Below are 25,130 nucleotides of genomic sequence, written 5' to 3' on the forward strand. Positions count from 1 at the left end.
CCTTTCGGATGTCTTGTACTGTTTCTGAAAAACAAAGAATTTTTTTTTTTCAAGTTTGACAATTAAAAATATATCTCTTATATGAGCTAAGCACTAATATTTTATAGGACTTCTAGGCTTAGTGCTTGTAATTGAAACCCCAAACACTTCTGGGGCATGGGGCCTAATTTTCAAAAATGCCTTTCCATTAAATATCCAGTAACACATCCTCTACTATAGTAGGGAAACCACCGTAGGTGATCTGAGTCTCAGGTGTCTCCCCGAATCCTTGAGAGGAACACACCACTTTAGGTTGAAAAGCTTCAAAAGCTTACAAACAAAAATATGTAGACTTCTTGGGGAAAAAAATGCCTATGCCCCAAACCATGACAGTCACATAAAGGGGCTGGATTATACCTCAGTGGTGAAGTACCTCTGGGTTCAATCCTTGGTACCGTTAAAAAAAAAAAAAAAAAAAAAAAAAAAAAAAAGACAGAAAGAAATTTACATAAAGATAGGAGAATGTGTAGGTCAAGTTTGAGGCATTTTATTGGTTTTAACCAAAAGATATAGCCTTTATCAACAGGGTCTTCTTGGCCCTGTGCTAAGTAGTGTTGCAAATGGAATTGCGGGAAGGTGTACCTACTCAGTTCTCTAGACACCACTACAGAATGCCTCACCTGTAAGAGTTGATTAATTACAGAAGAAAAAGCACTTCTCTTCCCATAAAACTTCCCCCAGAGGTCCCCAAACCACTGCCCTTATCCCACCATGATGCGCAACTGTTGCTTTTACAGGTAAGGATGCACTATGCAACATTTCATTTTCTGCTAAATAGATATGGACCTTCTTGTTAGTAAGACAGAAATCTACTTCATTCTTTTTAACAGCTAGGGAATAGAATATCCCATCAGATGCATAGTATACCACAATTTATTTAAACCACTTCATTAGATGGGAATCTTAAATGGTGCTCCATTGCAAGTGCTGCCAAGAACGTGAACATATGTAGTTGTGTCTGTATGTGGGTGAGTACTTCTACACGGGCCTAAAGGTAAAATTATGGGGTCAAGGGCAAATGTCCATTTTAAATTTACATGGGTATTGACAAATTCTGCTCTGAAAGGATTGCAAAAATTTATCCCCTTCCACAGTAGTTTCAGAGCACCTATTTTTCTATATCTTTTGGCCAAGGTCATAGTTTCATTTAAATTTAAATTTATCTCATTTAATTTGATGCTTTTTCGGATTAGTAACATCGGTGACCATCTTTAAATTTTTCTGGCAGTTGGTTTTTCTTCTGTGAAGCTGCCCACTTAACATTGATTTTTTTTCTCTTTTTATAAAAAGAGTCCTTGGTCTCTTCCTTTGGTTGTATGGTATTTTCTCATGATAAGAACATCTGTGTATTTTTATGCTTGTCACGATATACTGCAAATAATTTATGTCATCTGACTATATGTTTTATAACGGGACATTTTTGCTTATAGAAATTAATCTTTCTGTGATCCAACCTTCAAACCAATCTAGCTGTAATTCATCTGCTTGTTTTTTTCTTTGCTTTTTGGTGTATTACTTTGAATGAATAAGAAAATGCCAATGTATTTTTGGGACTCACCGCTGGTCTTCAAAACTTTATGTGATCTCGAGGAAGGTTCTGAGAGAAAAATAAAGCCAGCATTATTTGCAAAACCCAATCAAAAATTGTCTTCATACATAAATTACTACTTTATTGACAGGTTACCTGAGCTCTAGTAATTTTCTATCAAATTTACCTAAATTCCCTTTGCTCAGAGTTACTGAGGAGCAAGGAATTCACTGTCAAAATGTTAAGGAATCGGGAGTCCTATCATCATAGGATTAGCATCAAAATGCTATGTCACCAACCTACCAACTACTAGAGACTTTCTCAGCTTCAACTACCCCGTGAACTGGTAACTTTCAATTTTATATTCTGCACCAGACGTCTGTCCCAAGTTTCCATCGCAGCAGACTCACCGTCTCAATCCCAGCTCACCATCCTTCCAAATCTGCTCCTGCATCCGGATTTCCTCTGGGCTATCATGGGCCTTGCTCTCCCAAGTTAGTGACCAGGACCTTACGCTACATTCCTCCTGGTTTTATCCATCACAGTCTTGGGGGCTCCTGAGAGAGTGTCACCCCAGTTACCACTCTCTGAATCCAAGTCCTCATCTTTCCCTCAAACTAGCAGGACAGTCTCCCTCCTGGTCTCCCCTCCTGCCCACTTCACTCTCCACATGGAGCCAGGTTCGGTCTCTAGAAGGCAAATATTCCGTTCATTGCTTAAAATCCTTCTGTGGCTGCAAAATTCAAACCCTAGGCATGACCTTCAGGTCCCACCTGTACATCTCGAGCCTGGTCTCCTTCCACCTTCCCCTGCTCCACCCCACTGTCCAGTCAGGCTGAATGACCAGCAGCCACTGTCTGTCCTCAGGAATGTCGGTGCAAGTCTCAGGGCCTCAGCACATACTATTCTGGCCCAGTCTGCCTTCTCAGCCCCAGATTCCATCAGGGGAACTCCCCTCCTCTCTGGGATGCCTTTTCTCTCCTTAGAAAGTTAATTTCTCTCCTTTATCCCTCCACTCTTCCTTCCATCCCTCCTGTGTCACAATGCCATCAGACTGATTGGTGTTTATTCCCAATTTTTTGACACTCCCACAGTGAGCTCCTTGCAAACAGGAATTGCATTCATTATTTTTCCTTGCATTCCATGTCTCCAGCAAGGCATTCAGTAGGGTACTGAATAAATACTGATTAAAAAAACAAAAAACCAAGGTCCTTGGGCTAAGCAAACTTTGACTGCATGCAGTCCGAAGTAGCAAATATGTACTTATATTTTAGGCTGGAATAATCTTTTGAGGTGTTGTTCACAAGATAACAATTTTCATTAGCAACAGCAAACAGGGTTTAAGTAACTAAAGAGACATGGTAAGATGCTCTACAAAGCAAAATTAGTTGATATGTTTTCTATTCGCAGGAGAAAAGAGCATTAAGGATAAAAGAGTTTAAAATAAAGGCTGCAGAGTCTTGTTTTAAGGCAGGCTCAGGTGCAATCAAACAAGCAGTGAGCTCAAAATGCCTGTCACCTGCAAGGAACTGCCAGTGCCCTGTTAATATCATGTTTTGATCATAACATCCTTTTTTATTCTTCCTGATGGTATTGGGGATTGAACCCAGAGCTGCCTTATCCCTGAGCTGCATCCTCAGTCCTTTTAATTTCTTATTTTGAGACAGGATCTTGCTAAATTGCTGAGGCTGGCCTCAAACTTGCAATCCTCCTGTCTCAGCCTCCCAAGTCCCTGGGATTACAAAACATCCTATTTACCAGATTTTCTTCTGAGCCGATAGGGTGTAGAACCTTCTCTAGAGCCGCAGGATGCTTTTGTCTCTCCCTCAGGGCTGTAACAGAAGCCTGGATGATCTGTAAAGATAACAACAGGCAGAATGAGGTGCTCTGGGCTCCTTGGAAAATAGTCTCATCTTGTTTGAATAATTTATGGATTTTCTTTTTCATCTGACATATCCTACCCCTGTAACTGGCATTCACTGCATCTCAGGTTTCTTCTTACATGCAGGATTCCAAGATGCACTGACTGCACTCCTGTTCTCTCCCCCTCCTCCGTCTTCCTCTGCCTTCCATTATTACTCCTTAGCAGAAGGAGCTGTCAATCACCAGCTTTGCCACTCTTCCCTTTATGCCCTGTGGTAGTTGTCCCCAGTGCAGTATTCTTTTTTTCTTTTTAAAATTTGACAACAATATGCAAAACTGTGAGCAAGTTGCTTCCCTCTCTAGAGGGTTTCTTTTTTAAAAATTTATATATGACAGCAGAATGCATTACAATTCATATTATACATATAGAACACAATTTTTCATATTTCTGGTTGTATACAAAGTATATTCACACCAATTCGTGTCTTCATACATGTACTTTGGATAATGATGACCATCACATTCCACCATCATTTCTAACCCCAGGTCCCCTCCCTTCCCCTCCCACCCCTCTGCCCTATCAGAGTCTGTCTATTCCTCTCATGCCCCCCTCCCTACCCCACTATGAATCAGCCTCCTTATATCAGAGAAAACATTTGGCATTTGGTTTTTTGGAGATTGGCTAACCTCACTTAGCATTATCTCCTCCATCTCCATTTGTTTACCTGCAAATATCATGATTTTATTCTCTTTTATTGCTGAGTAATATTCTATTGTGTATAAATGCCACATTTTTTTTAACCATTCATCTACTGAAGGGCATCTAGGTTGGCTCCATAGTTTAGCTATTGTGAATTGTGCTGCTATAAATATTGATGTGGCTGTGTCCTTGTAGTATGCTGTTTTTAAGTCCTTTGGGTATAGACCAAGGAGAAGGATCTCTGGGTCAAATGGTGGTTCCATCCCCAATTGTCCAAGGAATCTCCATACTGCTTTCCATATTGGCTGCATCAATTTGCAGTCTCACCAGTAGTGTATGAATGTACCTTTTCCCCCACATCCTGGCCAACACTATTGCTGTTTGTATTCATAATAGCTGCCATTCTGACTGGAGTGAGATGAAATCTGAGAGTAGTTTTCATTGCATTTCTCTAATTGCTAGCAATGATGGAAGCAGGTGGCATCACTGTACCAGACCTTAAATTATACTACAGAGCAATAATTAAAAACAAAACAAAACAAAACAAACAAACAAACAAACAAACAAAAAACAGCATTGCATTGGCACCAAAACAGACTGGTAGACCAATGGTACAGAATAGAGGATACAGAGACTAACCCACAAAATTACAATTATATTAAACAAAGGCACCAAAAACATGCATTGGAGAAAAGATAGCCTCTTTAACAAATGGTGCTGGGAAAACTGGAAATCCATATGCAACAAAATGAAATTGAACCCCTCTCTCTCACCATGCACAAAAATCAGTTCAAAATGGATCAAGGACCTAGGAATAAAACCAGAGACCCTGTGTGCCTAACAGAAGAAAAAGTAGGCCCTAATCTCCATCATGTGGGATTAGGCCCCAATATCCTTAATAAGACTCTTTTGGTGCAAGAATTAAAATCAAGAATCAATAAATGGGTTGGATTCAAACTAAAAAGTTTCTTCTCAGCAAAAGAAACAATCTGTGAGGTGAATAGAGAGCCTACATCTTGGGAGCAAATCTTTGCCCCTCACACATCAGATAGAGCACTAATCTCTAGGATATACAAAGAACTCAAAAAGCTAAGCACCAAAACCACAAATAATCCAACCAATAAATGGGCCAAGGACTCCAGTGCAATATTCTTAAAAATGTTTACAGACATTGTTCCTTTAAGCATCTGGTGAAAGATTTAGATCCAGAAAAGGAATTTTCACTGAGTTCATGTCTTTCTGCCCCTGCGAGGCAGCACCCAGACTCTGGATTAAAAAACTCTGGTCTAATTCTAAAGACACGCAGCATATCCAGCGACTGGTCATCTGCACCTTGAAGGCCAGCACTCTGGGTACAAAGCCATAAACTGGTGTTCCTCAAATTAGAGGCACTGCTTCTAGGAGCCTAGGTTCGGAGGACCCCAAAGGCCACATGCACATCTTCAGAGTTGCAGGTAACATTCACTCAAGGGAGGTCATCTGGTCCAACGGACTGGCCTCCCCAATCATACTGCCACGTCCAAACTCAGGGTAGGACAGGGGGTGGGGTGGGAAGACGGTCACTGTCTCAGGCACAGCCGCTACCTGAGACCTGAGCATGAAGCGACTCAAGTGGCACCCAGGAGTGACCTGATTCTGGGCACTCAGAGAACCTTACAGGTTTCCAGGAACTTGCCCAGGGCCTGGGATTAGTGAATCTTTTTGTGCAGTAGAGCTGGTGCCCGTAGCAGCCGACTTTTCCAGATCTGTGTCTTCCTCCATCTTTCCCCCCCATCTATGACCTCCCTGCCTCAGAGGGCTCTGAACAAAAAATATCTTTTGTGGGTGTGGGGGGGGGTGGACTGGGGATTGAACTCGGGGGCACTTGGCCTGAGCCACATCTCCAGCCCCAGTTTGTATTTTATTTGGAGACAGGGTCTCACTGAATTGCTTAGTGCCTTTTTTTCTTTTCTTTTTTTTTTTTTTTTTTGCTGAGGCTGGCTTTGAACTCGTGATCCTCCTGCTTCCTTAGCTGCTGGGATTTCAGGTGTGTGCCACCATGCCTCCCCCCACCACACACAAAATCTTAAGATGAACCCAGCCGAGCACCCTGCTGAGGAGCACCTTACACACTTGGTAGGGCTATTGGCTGGGAACTGGGGATCTCTGCTGCAGTGCTGGTGTGGGGGTACTCATGTTCCTCCTTTGTGGATGCTGCTTTATCTCCTGGAGAGTTAGCCATGGCAGGCCAGAGGGCAAGGGAATCACTGTTGGCTCTTGAGGAAAGATTGCTTGAAAAGTAAGGTATCGTGAACAGTTCAAATAAGAGCCATTTTTAAAAAAGTGAGTATCCAGCAGACCTGATTGTGAGTGTGCAAAGCCATTTGTTCTCTTTTCATCCTGTTTTATCTGAGAAATAACACAGTTGTGATAAGTGCTATTGCACTATAACAGACTTTTATAACCCTAGAGTTACAAGTGTGAGAGCTGCGATGGTTAGAACTGTGTGTTATGTCAGAAAAGCCAATAACTCTCCAGCCACGGGGATTCTCGCAGGTAGTCAATGTGGATTTCTTAGGGGATGGGATAGAGGGGGAGTCACACTGTGGGGCCTTGGTTTTTGGTAGAGGAGGTAGGGGGACTTGTTGACCCTGGAGGCATGCCTGACATTGTCAGCTAACCTAGACCTGTGGCCAGCCATCAAGTGACCCAGAGGAACCAGGGGATCCAGGCAGAACAGGTCAAGGTGCTGAGAGGGATCCTAATGTCTGCTCCAGTGAGCAAAGAGATGCTGTTTTCTTACACATGACACTTTATAAACTCTTCATAAGAGAGAAAATGTAAGGAATATTTCAATTATTGTTAAGGACATAAAACTTACGAATGGCATCCATTTCAAGTATTGCTTGCTTGGCCTGAAAGAGAAAGTGTAGCTATAATTGCACGTATTATTATTTTTTTCTTTAATCTACTAATTCTAATACAGTTCTTATCCCACCTGAATAAAGAAATTAGAAAAGGCTTTAAATGACTGTTTCTTGCAGACATTAAAACATAGATCAGGAGCTCAGGGAATTCAATGAGATAAATGCCCTTATGGGCACTGTAGATGCTGCCCAACTGAGACTCCAGAGCTAGGGCTGACCCCCCAGCCCCCCTGCCAATCTGCAAAAATAGATGGAGAAAGGAAGAGTTGGTTTTAAGCCTGGTTGATCATCAGGAATCATTCACTGGGTAGCTCATAAAGAAATGTATACTCCTGTAACCCATGGTGGTCTACCGAATCAAAAGCCCAAGGCCCAGAGCCTGGCATCTATATAACACCAGCCCTCCCCATGCCTCTGGTGGTCTCTAGAATCACAGTCTCCCTCAGTGTCCCATTCCCAGCATGCCCCAAAGGTACAAAAACTGATGGAAACTCAAATCCCTTATATGAAGTGGTAAGTATTTGCATATAACCCCACACATCCTCCCGTAAACTTTAAACCACTTCTAGATTACTTATGATCCCTAATCCAATATAAGTGCTATGGATATAGTTATATAACTATTCATTAGGGAATAATGAAAAGGAAAAAAGTCTAAATGTTCAGTGTAGCCGTAATTTTTTTTCTAACATTTTTTATTTGCATCTGGTTGGATCTGCAGATGTGGAAGCCCTGTTATTGAGGGGCTGTCTATTTTTAGTTGATTGGAATATGGCTGCTGGAGTTTGCTCTGACTGCATCTCTCCTCCCAAATGCTGCATGGTGATCATCAGGTTTCTTGCCCTGATTCCATGGTCCCCTTCACCTCCCATCTCTTCTGGGTGCCCCAGGCAGGGGGAAAGAGGTACAGGGTGGAGTCAAGGTGCTGAGGGTCACTGTGATCCCAGCTCGGGCACACAGCCAGGTGGTGGGTAATGTTGTCTCTGGCTGAGCTTCCTCCACTGTCAGATGGGACTGCAGTGGGACCCACTAGGTGGAGCTGCATTATCATCAGGCACAGGCACTCACCTGCCTGCTGCTGCTGCCCTCCTGGGGGGCCGTGTCCAGTGACCTGCTGCTCCACTGAGCCCTCCCTCTCCAACCCACCTTCTGAGGGCTAATGCTTTGGAGGTTTCTTTTTGTTATTATGATTGCCATATGTTATGGATGTTTAGAGTATTATAAAAAGGCAAGTTGATTTTCTTAGCCAATTTGCCTAAGGATTCAAAGAAAAGTAACCAGTTTAGATGGCCTTTATAGCCTCTTTGGTGTCATTTTTATTTCTCAAGGGAAGTGTAACTTAACCTATAAAACTATGATAAAATGACTCAAAATAATTTCACTCCTACTTTCTGAAGTCTTTGATATTATAAAAATATTTAGGCTAAATGGTAATCATATTTAGTTAAGGAAAGTGAGGGAAGAGAGAGAGAGGCCTCAACACAGTCACCTTAGCTTTGAGAAAACAAATACTTAGATTTTTGTTATGTTGATATTTCTATTTTAAATTTAGAATTTGAGATTACCAGTTGGAATTAAATTTCAAATACAAGTGGTAGCTCAATTTCTGGAAAGCATGTTTCTAGAACCATGTTAATATATGAAATGCAAAATTATTAATTTTTAATTAATAATTAATCATTATTAATTAATTTGGATAAGAGTTCAGTCTATATGACATCTAGATGAATGAGAATGGGGCTACTTCCGGGAAATTCCCTGGTATCTGTAATCCTGAACAAAGTATCCGTCCCCCAACCTTGACATTTAATTTCAAAAAAGTACCATTCCCAGGATTTCCACTAGGTGTCAGTCAAGGACCATCATGGAATTAAAAGAGTGGGTGGAGGCTGGGAGGAGTTAAACTAATGAATTTCCAACAGCTGTGTTGACACTTAGATCAGTGATACATTTTTACCTAAAATGCCCCATTACACATTTATTTCATTTTGTAGAAATACATTTTGAAAGCTTTAAGAAAACAATTTAAGAAATAGTCTTAATGAAAGATGTAGCTTTCATCAAAAAGTTCAACGTAATCCTTTTATTTATATTATAACATTACAGTGGATTAAGTATATGAAATAAGTGTATTTTTATCACCCATGGGAACAATATGTTTGCAGGCAGACAGACCATGGTTTGAGTCTGAGTTTAGTCATGAACTAGTGGTAAAACTTGCACAACTTAATGTCTCTGAACCTCTGTTTTTAATTCTCTTGAATTAGACTTATTTCAAAAGGTGTTTTGCTGAGGGTGAAATAAGATACAGCACAGTGTATATGTGATCAATGAGTTGTAACTTGAAAAAATTTAGATTCTAAATGGATCAACAACTTAGGTGAAAAATACAATTCTACTACGGTTATGTCAACTGTTAACACATACAGGCAAAAGGGCCAGGAGCGCGCGCGCACACACACACACGTGTGTGTAGGAGAAAAGGGACAGGTATGTAGGCCAGTCTGGTTTTGTAATGGTCTATAATTGCCTTCAGAATCTTCTTAAGCAACTTGGATTTTCCCAGGAGACTTGTAATCAACAGGTGGGGCATGGGACACATGCTGCCATTACTCAGAGGGCACCAGGGCACCAGGCCAGCAACCCCAGGACCAGCCGTGAAGCAAATGCAGTCACCTCTCTGCCCGAGCTCCCCTGCATCTCATAATCCCTGGATGAAATGAAACTCCCACTTCAGTCCACGTACACACCTTTGCACGTTCATTTCCTGAGTAATTGGGGCTGGCAGCTCCTGAGGACTAACTTCAAAAGCTTTTCAAAATATACAGAGGGCAAAACAGACTCTTTTCTCAGAGCTCAGTCCTCCTGATTTCCCACCCAGGTCCACTCCCATGATTATGGTCCCACTTTCTGCCCCACCTCCCTCCCACTGTGGACCATTCCACCATCTACCTGGCTAACTGGTAATGACACTCACCCCTACACCATAGTCCCTTGGCTACTTTATCTCTAGAAGCTTTTTCTTCCCCAAGTCCACCCACTGTTCTCTACCTCACTCATCTTTCTTCTTCTTGGTTCAGGAAAGATGTTTCCAACCCTTCCCAGGACTAGCTCCTATTGCTGAGCTGATGGGCTTATTGTTCCCACCTTCCCAGGTCTCACTCCAACAAACATCCTTCTCCTGGCCTTACTGTCTCCTGTTTCCCTTCCTATCCCCTGCAGCCCTCTTTATGTGCATGTGTGTGTGGGTGGGGGGAGGGTACTGGGGGTTGAACCCAGGTGCGTTCTACCACTGAGCTACATCCCAGCCCTTTTTATTTTCAGATCAGGTCTTCCTACCTGGTGAGGCTGGCCTCAAACTTGTGGTCCTCCTGCCTCAGCCTCCGGTGCCACTGCATTTGTACTTTGCTTTGGCTTTTCCCCAAACTACCAGCTTTTTCCTTTTCTGAACTTTGTGAAGTGAAAAAGCGATACCTGGTCCGTTCCTCATTTCACCCTTGCTTTTTGACCCCCTCAGACCTTTTCTTCTTAGCTGCCAATCCAAAAAGTCTGTCTTTCCATTTGAATCATCTGACCTCTGCAAGACTGTTCTCTGTTCCCTGTCTGTGAGATTCACCTTCCTTTGCTGGCACAATGCTCTTCCCTGCTTCTCTTACGGCCCCTTTTTCTTTTTCTGTGCTTCAGATCCGCCTCCCCTTTTAGACCACTCACTGGGATTCCCGAGGGGCCTTCTGTCCTCTATGCACTTTTGTGAACCATCCTGTCAAATCTTGGGGCTTCCATTACTGTCTCTCCCAACCCTCGGCTCCCAGAACCTGAATTTCTACCTGCAAGGGTCCTGCCTTCCCTGCCCCTCGACTCCCATGGAACCAGTTCTCCCCGCCTCCCAGCTTGCTGGGGACTCTGACGCCCTGCTCCTGGTGCAGGTCACAAGTGACACTGAATCTCAGTGGCCAACTCCCGGTCCTCTGCCTCACAAGCTGTCTCACCTCTCTCCCTCTGTGGCCACCACAGCCGCTGCTCCTCATCTCACCACGCGGACTCCACGGTGCATGGTCCAAAGTCCTCCCTCAGCCCACTGAGCCTTCCAGCCTCACCGCCTACCCTGACCCCTGAGAGCTGGGCCCTCCCGGGCGGGCAGCGCCTCTGGGCCCTGAGCACAGTGCCCCGTTCCTTCAGCCTGGTTTCCCTTTTCCTTTCCCTTCACTTATAAAAACACTTCTCATCCTTCAAGAATGAAGTAAAAGGCACTTTCCTTCCTCTCCCAACTCAAATGGACACTATCCTTCCGTGACACCTGGCTTACAGTGCCATTATTTCACCATGTTGAGCAAACAGGTCAGGGGCTACAGGGCCAGCTGCCCCTACTCTGAGTTCCCTCACTGCCACGCCTGGGGCTCGTTTCTCTGGGTGCTGTCCCATAGCACCTAGGTGGTCTTTCCTGTGGCAGGTTCTTAGTGCCCCTCTGAGTATTTCTCATACTCTATTTTCTTTTTTTTTTTTTTTTTTTTGGTACTAGGGATTGAACTCAGGGGCACTCAACCACTGAGCCACATTCCCAGCCCTATTTTGTACTTTATTTAGAGACAGGGTCTCACTGAGTTGCTTAGCGCCTTGCTTTTGCTGAGGCTGGCTTTGAACTTGTGATCCTCCTGCCTCAGCCTCCGGAGCCCACTGGAATTACAGGCGTGCGCCACCACACTCGACTTCATACTCTATTTTCTGTTAGTCCTCTGGAACTTTCCGTACAGTCTTTCCCCTCACTTCTTTCAATCTCCCAAGGCGGGGAACACCTCATACAGAGCCCACCATGAGCGAATCTCTGCAGTATTGGGGGGTGGAATCAGTCCTTACAGACTTGACATCTCAACTGCTGTTTTTCAACTGAGCCTCGCTTCCTGTCCAGCTGCCCTGCTAGGTAGGACCTGACCCCTTTCTCGGCCACTGTCTGCTGACTGCATCTGTCGTCTTACCTTAGCTGGAATCTTTGCCGCATGGTTCTCCAGGATCAGTCTCTTCAGGTGCAGAACCCAGAGCCGCTTGTCTTGCTGGGACTTAGCCTACGGGGCAGACGGAAGGGTCAGATGTTGGACAGTTGGACAGATGTTGGACTCCTTTAGCCCCCTGATGAGATGGGAAGCACCCTGTGTGGTCAGGAAAACCTGGAAAGGCCCTGGCACCCAGCACTCCTGGTCCTCGAGAGGGGCCCAGGGAAGAGGGGAGGCCCTCTGTACCTGAACTGTGTGCTGCAGCTTGGGGTTCTTGTAGTGGAAGACGCTGAAGCTGAGTGGCTCCTTGGGTATCACCTCCACGAGCATGAGGTTGCCACACTGGAGCAGAGAGAGCGCGGAGGTGAGGCCCACTCTGGGGAGCGGGGACGAGCAGCCCCCGGCCCTTGCCCCCCACGTGACGGGTGTTCACACCTACCAGGATGTGAGCTTTGTATGTGAACGTGTCATCCCTCTTCTTGGTGATGAGAAGCAGCTTGTCAAGGAGGAAGAGCGTCCGCTCATTCTTGGCCCGCTGGAGACGGAAGGTTCCCTCGAGCACCAGTTCCCCATAGCTGGTGAGGTCTGGCCCCTTCCAGTTTGTGAGCAAACTCTGTATCTCCTGGGAAAGGAGAGGCCCCATGGGATTCAACGGGAGGCAAAGACTCTCGGTGGCCCATCGGCTGAGCCTCAGCAATGGTGACTAATGATCTGTGACATAAATCTGCATTTCTGGGTGGCACCACTCAAGGGTTAACCAAAATGAGTCAAGCTGTAAGTTGCCGAGTTGCCAACTACTTATTTCTATTCCTTAATAATTCCTATGCTGTGGGTGGCAACAGCAGCTACATCTTCCAAAAGCTGGGGAACAGGGCCACCAACTGGGACTTCTTGGTGGGCACCCTTTCTCGGACCTTCTGACCTCCTGTTCTCCAGAAGAAAAAATCGATAGAGAGGTTGACTTGAAATCTTTCTTCAAAAAACTGATATCCATACCACGTAGACGTTACACAAAATTAAACTGTGTGCACGATCACGAGACATATTTTCTCAGAAGCTTCCTGCTTTTAATTCACTGATTTTGGGAAAGGAAATGAGCATTTCTCTGCTGCTATGTTTTGGTGTTTTTAGTGGAACTTGGTGAATATAGAAATTGGTAACACGACTGACATTTCTTTAGGATTTGTTGTACATTAATACTGCTTAAGGAAGATGATGTCGTTATTTTGAAAAATGAAAATGTTCACAAGTACCACTTAATTAAGGAAGCCACAAGATAATAAAAGACTTCACTGGTTGAAAACAGAAAGCTCTGTGGTGCAGTGCTTGCCTAGCATGTGCAAGGTCTTGGGTTTGATAACCCATGCCATAGGCAAAAGGAAGGAAGGAAAGAAAGAAGGAAGGAAGGGACTAGAAATGGTGATAAGTTTGACCAGAATCTAATGTAGCACTGTCTTCAGAATGCCAGCAAATCTTTGCCTGATGCCTGCAAAACACTTGAATGACTAAGCATTAAACTTTCTGCTACTACTGCAAAAAACAGATATGGCATGAGAGAGTAGGATGTTGCCCCCCCCCCACCGATGTTTGACTCTATGGCATGATATCATATACTCTCCTGCCCACCTGCCTAGAGTTTTTTCTGACTTATGAGCCAAATGATGCATCGTGTCCCTGCATAGTGCGGAGTCAACTCTGGCCTTTTTTGTTTTACTCTAGGGACACCCAAGAAGTTGGAACTGGATTTTGGGTCTGTATGTTTTGTTTTTGTTTTTAAATAGCTTTTAAAGAGGGCTATTTTTTTTTTTAGATTTCTAGGATAATTGGCACAGCATCTATTAAAATAGATGGGATCAAAATGTTGGTGCTAGATGGGACCTTAGCAAACTTCTCATTTGATGGTCTCATTTTAATGATGAGGAAACTAAAATGATGTGCTTGAGAACCATCTCATGGTTTTGCAGAAATGAGTGAGAAAGAATAGAAGCTTAAAAGGTCTAAGTACTTTGCTTTTAACAAAAATTACTAATTTATAATTTTATTACTTAAGATAAGGCCTTGGGAGATGAAAGTTTTTATCTTGGGTCTTCAAAGGGCTATAAGCAAGTTATCAGCTAAATTACATAACAACTTTGTCTTAAATAGCTGCTCTAAACAATGGTCATTATTATTGGTGCCCTGATCTTTCTTCAGGGAGAATTATGATGAGGACCATAAATGAAGAATGATATTTGTGCAATCTTAATATTGGATTTGATTTTGGAAATGATACATATCTGTGTCCCTGCAGCCCTGCTGGGTACTGACACCTTGCTGTGGGCTCACCTGTAACCGGACTGCATGTTCGTGTTTCCGCTTCATGTCATTGATGTGCCAGGCCACTCGCTGCATAGTGTCTATAGCATCAAGCACCACATCGTAGCCATCTGTGTCCTTGTCAAGGTGATTTTCTATTTCCTTTAAAAAAACACACACAAAAATAACTACTTGTTTTCCATTTTTTTTCCATATAGCAAGTAATGAATAACATTTTGTAACTAGTTCCTTATATCTTATTTGTGCTTATTTATTTATTTGCGTACTACTATCATTCCTTAAGATTTTGAGGAACTTACCAGGAATACCTGCCACAAAATGATAAGATGGAAATAAAAAATAGGCCTAAGAATAATACAAGAATATTAGAATTCCAGAAAAGGCTATAACATACAGTAAGTCTCAAAGAGATATGACAGTTATAATAGATATGAGAATTGATCTTATAGCTGAGAGTTCTGAGCTTCTTGGTGACCAAGGTAATATCGCTCTCAGTGATACAGTTCTCACTCTTACAAGATCAAAATACATATCTTTTTTTTTTCTTTTATAGAGGAAACAAAACGTCTCACAAAGACCTCAAAGTGTCACAGACTCAAAAATGTAGTAGACATTATCTTAAAAAAAAAAAAAACCAAACAAACAAACAAAAAACCTCCATAGGGGCCAGAAGGTACAAGTCAGTGGTAGAACAGGTGTTTAACATCCAAGGCCCTAGGTGAAGATCCCTGGCACCAAAACCAAACATGCAAATCGAAACCTCTACAGCAAGCACATTTTCGTGCAGACACGAGGTTTTAGAACCTCAATGAGGTTCACTGAAGACAGTCTTTTGGGGTGTCAAGGAAGTTCACAGGTATCATGCACTGACTTGTCTGATGGTTTCAGCAGGTTACGTTAGCACCCATCTTAGCATGGAGTTCCACAGCCCCAGGGAAGGGAGAGGGGACACAATTTCTGTTCTAATTCCTTTTCTTTTCTTTCTTTCTTTCTTCATTCATTCATTCATTTATTGGTGTGGTACTGGGAAGTGAAAGCAGGAGCATTCTGCTTCTGAGCTAGCTATATCCCCAGGAATTTTTAAAATTTTCATGTTGAGGCAAGGTCTTGCTAAATTTCCCAAGCTATACCGAGTACTGAAGGAAAAAAAAATTGTCCAGACTGACCTGGAAATTGCAACCCTCCTGCCTCAGACTCCCCAGTAGCTAGGATCATAGGCATGCACAGCACTTCGCCCTGCAACCTCTGTTCTAATTCTTTAGAGGATATTAGACTCCTGTACCTGGATCCCTTAGGAGTCAAAGACTATTCTTTTTATCTTCTCCATAATACCTAACAGACAGGTGGTCAATAGATGTTTTTCTTTTCTTCTGGTGCTGGGGATGGAACCCAGGACCTCCATCATGCTAGGCAAGTATTCTATCACCGAGCTACACTCTCAGCCCCAATAAATGCTTATTAAGGTAAAACTATATTTTTCTTAAAAACAACAATAACTCTAATCTCTCTATGTATATATGTAAATAAATTGCATCTATATAGAATATGAACAGACTTCTTTTCCTTATTATTATTCCTTAAACAATATGTTGTAATAACTGTTTATAAAGTGTTTACGCTGCTTTAGGTATTATAAATTATCTAGAGATGATTTAAAGTATAGGGGAGGTTACACATGCATTGTATAATACACAAGCCTCCATAATTTTATATAAGGGACTTGAGCATCTGTGGCCTTGGTATCCTTGAAATCAATCCCCTGCAGATACCAAGAAACAATCACATCTACAACAGTAAGAAACTGTGCCTTAGATCATTTCTATGACATTTATTGTGGCATAAGTGGCAGAGGCTGAATCTTATGGCATAATTTCTGCAAATTAATTCCCATTATTTTACAGTGACACTTTGTAAATATTAGTTTACTTTTACTGGGTATGAAAATTTTTTATGTAGTTAAAAACTGGAAAGGAATTTACATTTTTATCCCCATATTCAGACTCAGGGGTTTGAAGGTCCTATGAAACCATACCACTAAGCTAATAAGTCCAGGTAAGTTCCAGATTAGTAGCAAACTAAGAAATAATAATTTCTTCTTGTAGTTTGAGAGGCAATCCTGCCCAACAATGATCAGGCTGAGAGGAGCAGAGGATCCTGCTCTGAGATATTCATGGTTCCCTGTACAGCTTAAGACGATGTGAGTGACACAAGGAACATCTAAGCCACCTATAGAAGCAACACATCTCGAGGCCGACCTGAAGCTAGTGTTGAATCTATCCACTCACTGTTCTTCCCTTTTCTTTATTATTAGCCCAATACAGAGAGTGAGGCTGTTCTCCTCACCAGTGCACTTTCTCTAAGGATCCTGACTTGCCATCTCTCAGGCTGTACTGAGAACTTCACTTTCTTTTGCTGGTTGGTCACCTTCCTGTCTAGAAGACTACAATAAGTCTAGCTGTGATATTAACAGAGTTCAGCAGAGGTCTGTCCTGGGATAAGTATTATTTATTTAAGAATTATTTGGATGCTGATTTAGCAAACTTACTCCACTAAATCTAAAATGTCATTAGGACCAATTTAAAAATTAAAGATCTGCAATGTGGCTAAATGGGATGCAAAATGTTCCATAGATGAGCTACCCAGGCAAGCAGACAAAGCGAAGAAATTTCTGGTAATGTTGGACTGAAAAAGTGGATTAAAATCCCTTTAAGGGAAGATATTTAATATATTGTGAAAGTAATAAACTGCAAACACTGGCTTATTTTTATCGAGTGCCTTGAGCCTCGGGAAAGTGGGCACCTTCTAGGCTTCGGAGGCAGGCTGCTTGTCCAGAGCCCTGCTCCTGACCTTCCTGCTCTACTCCTTGCCTGTGGTGCAGAGGTAAGCAAGCTCCACATCTAGAATGCAAATTCCTTCAAGAAAACTTTTTTTTCCCCGTTTTTATCAGCCTCCTTAGAGGTTAAGAAAGGAGAATTTGAGAACTGTGTCTATCTTTGATCGAAAGACTCTTTGAATTTTGTAAAAGTAATGGAAGACACTATAAAAGGGAAGGTATCTGGAAGTGAAGCCTCTCCCGCTCAGGGAGCCCTCACCTCCTGCACATTCTGTGCCCCCCTTCCCAGCCCCTCCTCTTTGCTCTCATAAAGGAACCAATCTATGACAAACAGCTTTCTCTCTCAACTTCCTACTGAATTGGGACTCATGGAAATAAAATAAAACAGGAAAAAAACCTGTTTTCCATTTGGATGATAGCTCCCTGCCTGGACTGTCACAGCCCAGTGCAAGGCACTTGTAAGCCCTGTCACCATCCGAGCTAAGATTAATCTTTTGATTTGGCCGTGGTCAGCGGGGCTGCAGGCCTAGAATATAAATATCTCTAATTCCTCAAAGCAGATTAGTCAGTTGTAAAGCATGAGAGTGGAAACTGATTCCATATGTCCACAGCCTTTTCTGGTATTTTCCCCCAAACTTAATATATACACACAAGATCTCCATCCCGTTGGAAAGTGCTCAAGCGCAGGCAGAGACTCACATGCAAAAGGAGATGATACTTGAGAATCCGCTGAACTGGTTTCAGGAGATAGGACCCCAGAGGCAGCGAGTGTTTCAGAGTTTCCTGGCGTTCCCGGAAGAACTTGGCCAGCATCTTGTTCCTCATGCATTCGGTTAGCACGGCCACTGACCTGCAAGAGGAACAATTGTTTTTTATGTCAGTGTGATGCAGGGCAGGGGTAGCTGAGTTTTGATGCAGCACCATGGGCTCAAGGCTTCTAGTAGCAAGGTCCTTCCTTCTAGAAGACCAGGTGCACGCCAGGGCATGTGGCTTGGCAAAAGGGATCTGAGCTGGATTTTAGCCCCTAGGTGTGCCCTACCTGGTATCTTCAAGCAGTGCTCACACTGCAGATCTCACTCAGTTTCCACAAGTCAATTTTAAGGGACTTTGTACTAAGAAATAGTTTCTTCTTCTCAGTAGATCCTTGCCAGTAAATGCCCACTAGGGCATTTGTCAACTCTGATGGTTAGCTTTGTATAATGCACAAGCTGTATGGCTTTATGTGGTGGCTCTTCTGGGAGACCTCTCCCCAGTTAACTTCCATTTGAGAATCCTGGAACAGATAAGATCCCATTTCCACCTCCAAGTGCCTCTCCTCCTTCTAGACGGTCTCAGTTCTCAGAGAGGGTGCCTGACTTCAGGGTGTTAGAAAAGTGGGTTGGAGTTCCTTCTTAGCCCAGATCCCTGAAAGTAACTAAGGATGGTGCTAAAACAGCTTCCAGGACCAGAAGAAAGAGTGCTGGCACCTCAAAACTAAAGCATGTGGGAGGGTCTCGGGTGGTCACACACACACACACACTAACATCTGTGGTCTCAGAACTCAGAAGGAAGCAGGTAGGAAAAATTTCATCCCTTTTATTCCCCAAGTCATGAACATGTTTTCACCATCAACTGAGAAAATCAGAGTCAATCAACAAAATAAGACTCCTCGGAAAGAAGTTCAATGCAAGTCTCATAATTAGGTTGTTGGACTCTCCTTTGTACCCATCTGTTTTCAGATTTATAAATTTCAGTCCAAATCTCAAAACTCCCCATCATATGACCTGGGACCTTTTCTCCAGTTTTTTTTTCTCCCCCTCAGAACCTGCTGCCTGGTAGCTCCTTAGCCGCCTGCTAGCTTGAGCAGCTGCTGGACAGTGACTGGTGTCGCCGACTGGGAGCATGCAGGGCTCCAGGTACCCAGAAGCCCTCAATGCAGGACAGGCATCTGAGGACACTGACCTGGTCCTGTTTGTGCTCCTCCCTGGGGTAAGGAAGGAGGGGCTTGTGCCTCTTCACAGTGAAATCACAGGGCACCACTGGCAGGAGGAAAGAGGACACTGGTCAGTGTGCCAGGCCACTTAAATGTCACCAGATTGGATCCAAGGGGGAAAGAAAAATTTGTCAGATGGGCCACAACACCTGGCACTCTTGGCTTGTTAAGAGAGGGGAAAGGGAACCTCAGGCCTCAGACCAGACTGACTGGACGAGGGACAAGAACGATTTCTCTGTGAATATGGAAACCCTGCAATTGGGAAAGAAGCAGAGATGGCTTCCTCATCCAGAACGCCTTGCAAGCACCGCTCTGCCAACTCAGATTTCAAGTCAGACTTGAAATTAAAACAAAACAAAACAAAAACCAAACAAAAAAACCCATCCCACTTTCTCCAGTAAACTGTTCTTAACTACCCCTCAATGAGACTTATCACTTCTTACCTCAGTATCTTGAACTTCGACTACACATTACTGAGTGTGTATGGTACTGGGGATTAAACAGAAGTGTTCCATCACTGAGCCACACCCCCAGCACTTTTTATTTTTCATTTTGAGGCAGGGTCTTGCTAAACTGGTTAGGGCCTTACTAAGTTGCTAGGCCTTACTGAGTTGCTGAGGTTGGCCTTGAACTTGCAATCCTCCCGACTTGGCCTTCTGAATAGCTGGGATATTCCAGGCATGTACCTGGAATTTAGCCTGGCTAAAATCACCCTATTTAATTTACACTTATTATTTGATCTTCCATAACATGCTATTCCACTATTGCATTTAGTTAAGTTCTATCCTCAAAAGAATATAAACTGGGCCAGGTGCAGTGGCACATGCCTGTAATCCCAGTGGCTCAGGAGGCTGAGGCAAGAGAATCACGAGTTCAAAGTCAGCCTCAGCAAAAGCAAGGCTCTAAGCAACTCAGTGAGACCCTATTTCTAAATAAAATACAAAATGGGGCTGGGGATGTGGCTTAGTGGTTGAGTGCCCCTGAGTTCAATCCTCAGTAACTCCCTGCCCCCCCAAAAGAATATAAACTGCTTGAGACACTGGTTCTTTATTCCTTGTGGATCTCCATTAGGTTTGGAACTGTGCTCCATGAATGACAGGCTCCTTCCAGAACTCATGGCCTCATGCACACAAGGCAAGGGCTCTACCACTGAGCCATACCACCATCCCTGAAGGGCAGGCTCTTGAAAATGTTCTTACAACAATTCACAATAGCCAAACTATGGAACCAGCCTTGGTGATCATCATCAGATGAATGGCTAAAGAAAATGTGGTATAGATACACAAGGGAGTTTTAATCAGCCATAAAGAAAAATGAAATTATATAATTTGCAGGAAAAATGAGACTATTATGTTAAGCAAAATAAGCCAAACTCAGAAGGTCAAGGGTTGTATGTTTTTCTATCATAAGTGAAAGGTAGAAAGGAAAAAGGAAATGAAAGGGTGGGAGATTTCATGAAAATCAAAGGGAGATCAGTAGAATAGAGCAAAGGGACCAGGGGGTGGGAGGAGGGGAGGGAAAGGGGAAATACTGGGAATGATATTGGCCAAATTATATTGTTATATTGTGTGCATGTATAAATATATAACCAACCCCACCATCATGTATAGTTAAAATGTAACAATAAGAAATGTGGAAAAATAATGTTCATGCAAAAGGGATTTTGCCTTTCCCCAGACTCTGAAGCAATCCAACATGTGAAAAGGCCGCCTTTATTTTGTACTTTTTTTTTTTTTTTTTTTTGCCCCACGAGTTACTGGGGTTATAAGCATGCACCACCACACCCAGCACTCTTTATTTATTTTTTTTTTAATTAATTTTTATTGTTGGTTGTTCAAAACTGTACTTTCCTTTTTTAGTAAATCTTCTGAATTTGCAATTTGGGAAGGTCGTATTACAGATTCTGATCACTGAGTCCAGAACTTTGTTGATTATTTAGTTTGAAGGCTTTTCCCTCAGGAAGAGGTTTTGTAGACAAGCCGAGGGCTGAGTCTGTGATTTCTCTGCTTTAGGGTGTGGTGTAAGCTGGTTTTTGGCTGAAGGACCCTGGAATTTTGCTGGAGCACCCTACAGTTTCCTGATTTTCAGCATTGAGGTGGAAACAAATAGTACAGGAGAGAAAATTGCTTGAGTAAAACTGTGAAGCAGGGGTGTGTCTATAGATAGGGATATGTGATAAATGCTCCAATATGCATGCAGGATGCTTTCCTTTCTTTCTATTTATGGAAAATTTGGGTAAAGTATGGTTGGCCACCAACCAATAAATCCCCACAACACAATATCCTGACAAATATTTAGAAAAGGACAGTAAGATCCTCTAATAGGAAGTATTTTATCATCAGTAAATCTGAGGTTTGGCTTCATGGGACTATTCCATGAGGTTTTTCCTTTAACAAGACCTGCTTTCTGGATCTGTTTCTAAGCAGGGCAAGAATTCTTTTTCCCTCCCACATGCTGGCTTCTCTTCCACATGGATCCTGCCACCGGCTGTATCCTTGGGGACTCTTCTAAGACCACTCACGGAGTGTGTAGAATCTCCCCAGTTCTCATCCTGGCTGTCCTTGGGATAACTCAAGACTGCTAATCATGTAGTTAAAAAAATATATAGTAAGCAGGCACAGGGGATCAACACGAGGTCTGAGATTGGAGGAACCTCGGCCCAAATACAGGCTGGGCCATTCATCAGCTATGTGATTGGTCCCTGAAACAATTTGCCTATCAGCCTCAGCTTCTTCATTCATAAAATGGGAATGGGGATGGGGCAAAGGTGGTGATGACCTTGACTTTGCAGACAGGCTATCAGGTGCCAAGCTCTGGGGCCTTGTTTTAATCCCCCAATATCTCTGAATGGCTGTGGAGGTGGAGTTTGACATGTTGTATTTATAGCATTTAACACAGTGCTTAGGAATCAAAGTGTGACCGGTAAATGTTTTTTGGAGAATCAAATGCCTACAGTTGTGGCCCATTATATTGGGCTCTTGGGCTTTTATTGATTGATTGATATATTGCCCAGGCTGCTCCCTAACTTCCCTGCCTTTCTTGTGTAAGCAAAACTGAGCTAACAACCCAGGGGAGACCACGGGCCCCCTTTTCTCCTGTTGGCTTCTCACAATCTGTCCTTTTTCTGAACTCCATAAAAACTTGTGTAGTTCATAAAACTTACAGAGCAAAAACAGAACACATTTTCTCCCCAGCTGGATTACATAAATGCATTAGCAGTGCTTCCCAATCGTAACGACATGGCACAGAGAAAAAGGTTGACAGACGAGGCCAACAGCCTGCTTTCCTTTGGAGATACCTAGTAATCTTTTTGGTCTCTTTCCATGTCTTTCTCATTTTCTTTTCGCTGCACTGTCTCTGCTTGGAGCCCCAAAGCCCAAAGGGATCAGTAGATATCTGGGATCCCCTAGTCTGTTCTCTGTGTGCTCTGTTTTTGCTCACGGTTTTTAGCACAAGGCCAGCCAGACAGCACCTGAGAACTCCACATGTTGGATATGCTGACTTGAAGCATTATGAAAGTGATCCCAAGTGATCCCACTTCTTCCTGATCCATACCTTGGGTAGTTGGTGCAATACTGGGTGTAAATGTGGAACTCTTCACTCTGCAAGGGAACGAGAGACTTTTATAGGCAAAAAAGCACAGACATCAACATTCATTTAAAAACAAGAAAAGAAACAGCATTTGGGCCTTTAAATTTCTTTCTGTAATCACACTGGTCCGTCTTTGGAGCCCTTGTGGGATCGTCTGTGCCCACTGTTATATACCTAGAACCTGCACACACTCCGACTAATTTGGTCCTTTAAACACCTGGTTCCAGATACTCTGAAGACAAATAGGAAGAGGACGAAAACAGTTTCTGCCCTAAAGTGCTCCTGGTTCTCTGGTGGATGCAACAGGGTGAGAGGGAAATATAAGTGGGTAATGTAAACATCACGTAGGAAGAACATGGTGGAAGTACATGCAGGAGTCAAGAAAGCTGGTATGGGGCTGGGGATGTGGTTCAGTGGTAAAGCACTCACCTAGCATACGTGAGGCCCCGAGTTCAATCCCCAGCATTGCCAAAGGGGGGAAAAAATCCAGGTGCAGTGCAGTAGTGCAGTGATACACACCTATAAATCCCCGCAGCTCAGGGGACTGGGGCAGAAGGATCATGAGTTCAAAGCCAGCCTCAGCAACCTTGGGAGGCCCTAAGCAACTCAGTGAGACCCTGTCTCTAAACAGAATATTAGAAAGGGCTGGGGATATGGCTCAGTGGTTAAGCGCCCCTTGGTTCAATCCCTGGAAACTTCCGCAAAAAAAAAAAAAAAAAAAGGCAGCTAAGCAGCTGCTGGGCACTTTCAAGGCCTCGTGCGTTCTGCTGTCCCTGCCCACTCCTGTTCCCACTCCTCTTGCTGCAGAGCCACTGTGCCTCCCTTATTCAGAGTCCGGGCCTTATTTCTCCTAAGGAGCCTTCTGTGAGCTCTTGGGCTGGGCCAACCGCTCCTACTCTGGGCTTCCAGCACATCCAGTACTGGCCTCCCTGGTAGCACCAACCAAACGAGAGTGACATTTTCTGTTTGTCCATCTCCCACATTAACTGGGAATTCCTTCAGGGTAGAGGACACACTGTGCACATTTGGCTCACAATGTTTGTCAAACTACTGCATTCCCTTCTTCCCTACTAAGCCAAAGTTTGTTTGAGAGCAGGACCAAGCCTACTGATCTGCACGCATTCAGCATGGCAGCAATGCCCAAGTGCAGTTTATGTCTGGCTATCAAATGTGTGGGTCCTGCCTCCTGCCACGAACATACCCCCATTCCCTAAAACCATTCCATTCTCTTGGCTACCTCAGTCTTGCAGATGTCCCAGTCCTATTTATCTGAAATTGGGCAATATTAAATATTTGCTCATTAAGGTTAATTCTTTAAAAAGGTAGAATCATGACTTCCATGCAAATATAAAATGAACACTGTCAGGTATTTTACTTAACTTATTAGGGAGGATTGTTCTAAGACATTTCAATTGGATCAAAGGATAAATAAAAGTATCACAGTTAGGTCAATGATGAATGCCAAAGTGAATTTACACATAGATACAAAACTGGCTTTTTCTATGGGGATGGGTGGGTAATGAACTCGATTGTTCTTGCATGGGACAGAATTCATTTGCTTTCTGTGGCCAAGAACCATTTGCACAGCGATCAGTTATCTAAAACTGATGGGAGTTGTAAAATACTTCAAAGATGATGAAAGGTGCAGAACCCTGTTGAATTATGTAATTTGGAAGAATAAACTAGAGGACCATAGATTTCCTACACCCCCAGTCTTTTTGGTGGATCCCTAGGCTGACGAGGAGGAGAGCTGTCTATGTGGGTAGGTGCACTACAGAAACCAGGCTTTTACACTAGTGCCTGTTCAGAATGCCACTCAGAATAGATGATTCAAGCAAAAAAAAAAAAAAAAAAAAAAAAATCTAGTTCTTAAAAAGTCTCTACTGAATTCTGTTTGAAAGAGAGTCACTGGATACTTTAGGTGGTACGTCGCATTTCACTCTTTTCTGATTTCACAAAACTTGTGACTTCTTAAACTACTTTATGCTGCACTGACATGTGATTCTAAACTGAGTTTTCTTGACTTTAAGAAAAATTTTTGGTACTGGGGATTGAACCCAGGGGCACTAAACCACTGCGCTACACATCCTTTTTTAAAATTTGAGACAGGGTCTTGCTGAGTTGCCTAGGGCCTTACTAAGTTACTGAGGCTGGCTTTGAACTTAAATCCTCCTGCCTCAGCCTCCTGAGCTGCTGGGATTATAGGTGCGCGCCACTGCACCTGGCTTTTCTTGATTTTAATGGTCTGAATATTCTTTTTATTCCCTAATTCAAAAAGAATCCTTAGAATCCTTCTTGTTAAACTCAACTAGGATTAGGTTAAACATTTCATATTATTATAATGAAAAGTTTTAAGCATATATACAAATAGAAAGGATAAAATGGTGAATCCCA

The 25,130-nt window shown here is 43.1% G+C and overlaps 1 protein-coding gene across 2 annotated transcripts in view; it reads right to left on the bottom strand.

Annotated features, from left to right (window-relative positions):
- The window catches only part of Plekhg1 (pleckstrin homology and RhoGEF domain containing G1), a 211,690-nt gene that overhangs the window by 14,858 nt on the left and 171,702 nt on the right, over positions 1-25,130 (bottom strand). For both annotated transcript variants that reach the window (XM_076858132.2, XM_076858133.2), the window contains exons 6-15: positions 22,701-22,747; positions 17,873-18,023; positions 14,350-14,481; positions 12,464-12,646; positions 12,271-12,366; positions 12,010-12,096; positions 6,991-7,024; positions 3,326-3,421; positions 1,598-1,636; positions 2-24 (exon numbers count right to left, since the gene is read on the bottom strand). In XM_076858132.2, the coding sequence (XP_076714247.2) occupies positions 2-24; positions 1,598-1,636; positions 3,326-3,421; positions 6,991-7,024; positions 12,010-12,096; positions 12,271-12,366; positions 12,464-12,646; positions 14,350-14,481; positions 17,873-18,023; positions 22,701-22,747 (888 nt within the window). The remainder of the gene's footprint in view (position 1; positions 25-1,597; positions 1,637-3,325; positions 3,422-6,990; positions 7,025-12,009; positions 12,097-12,270; positions 12,367-12,463; positions 12,647-14,349; positions 14,482-17,872; positions 18,024-22,700; positions 22,748-25,130) is intronic.

The sequence above is a fragment of the Callospermophilus lateralis genome, chromosome 6 (assembly GCF_048772815.1).
Source record: "Callospermophilus lateralis isolate mCalLat2 chromosome 6, mCalLat2.hap1, whole genome shotgun sequence".
NCBI lineage: Eukaryota > Metazoa > Chordata > Mammalia > Rodentia > Sciuridae > Callospermophilus > Callospermophilus lateralis.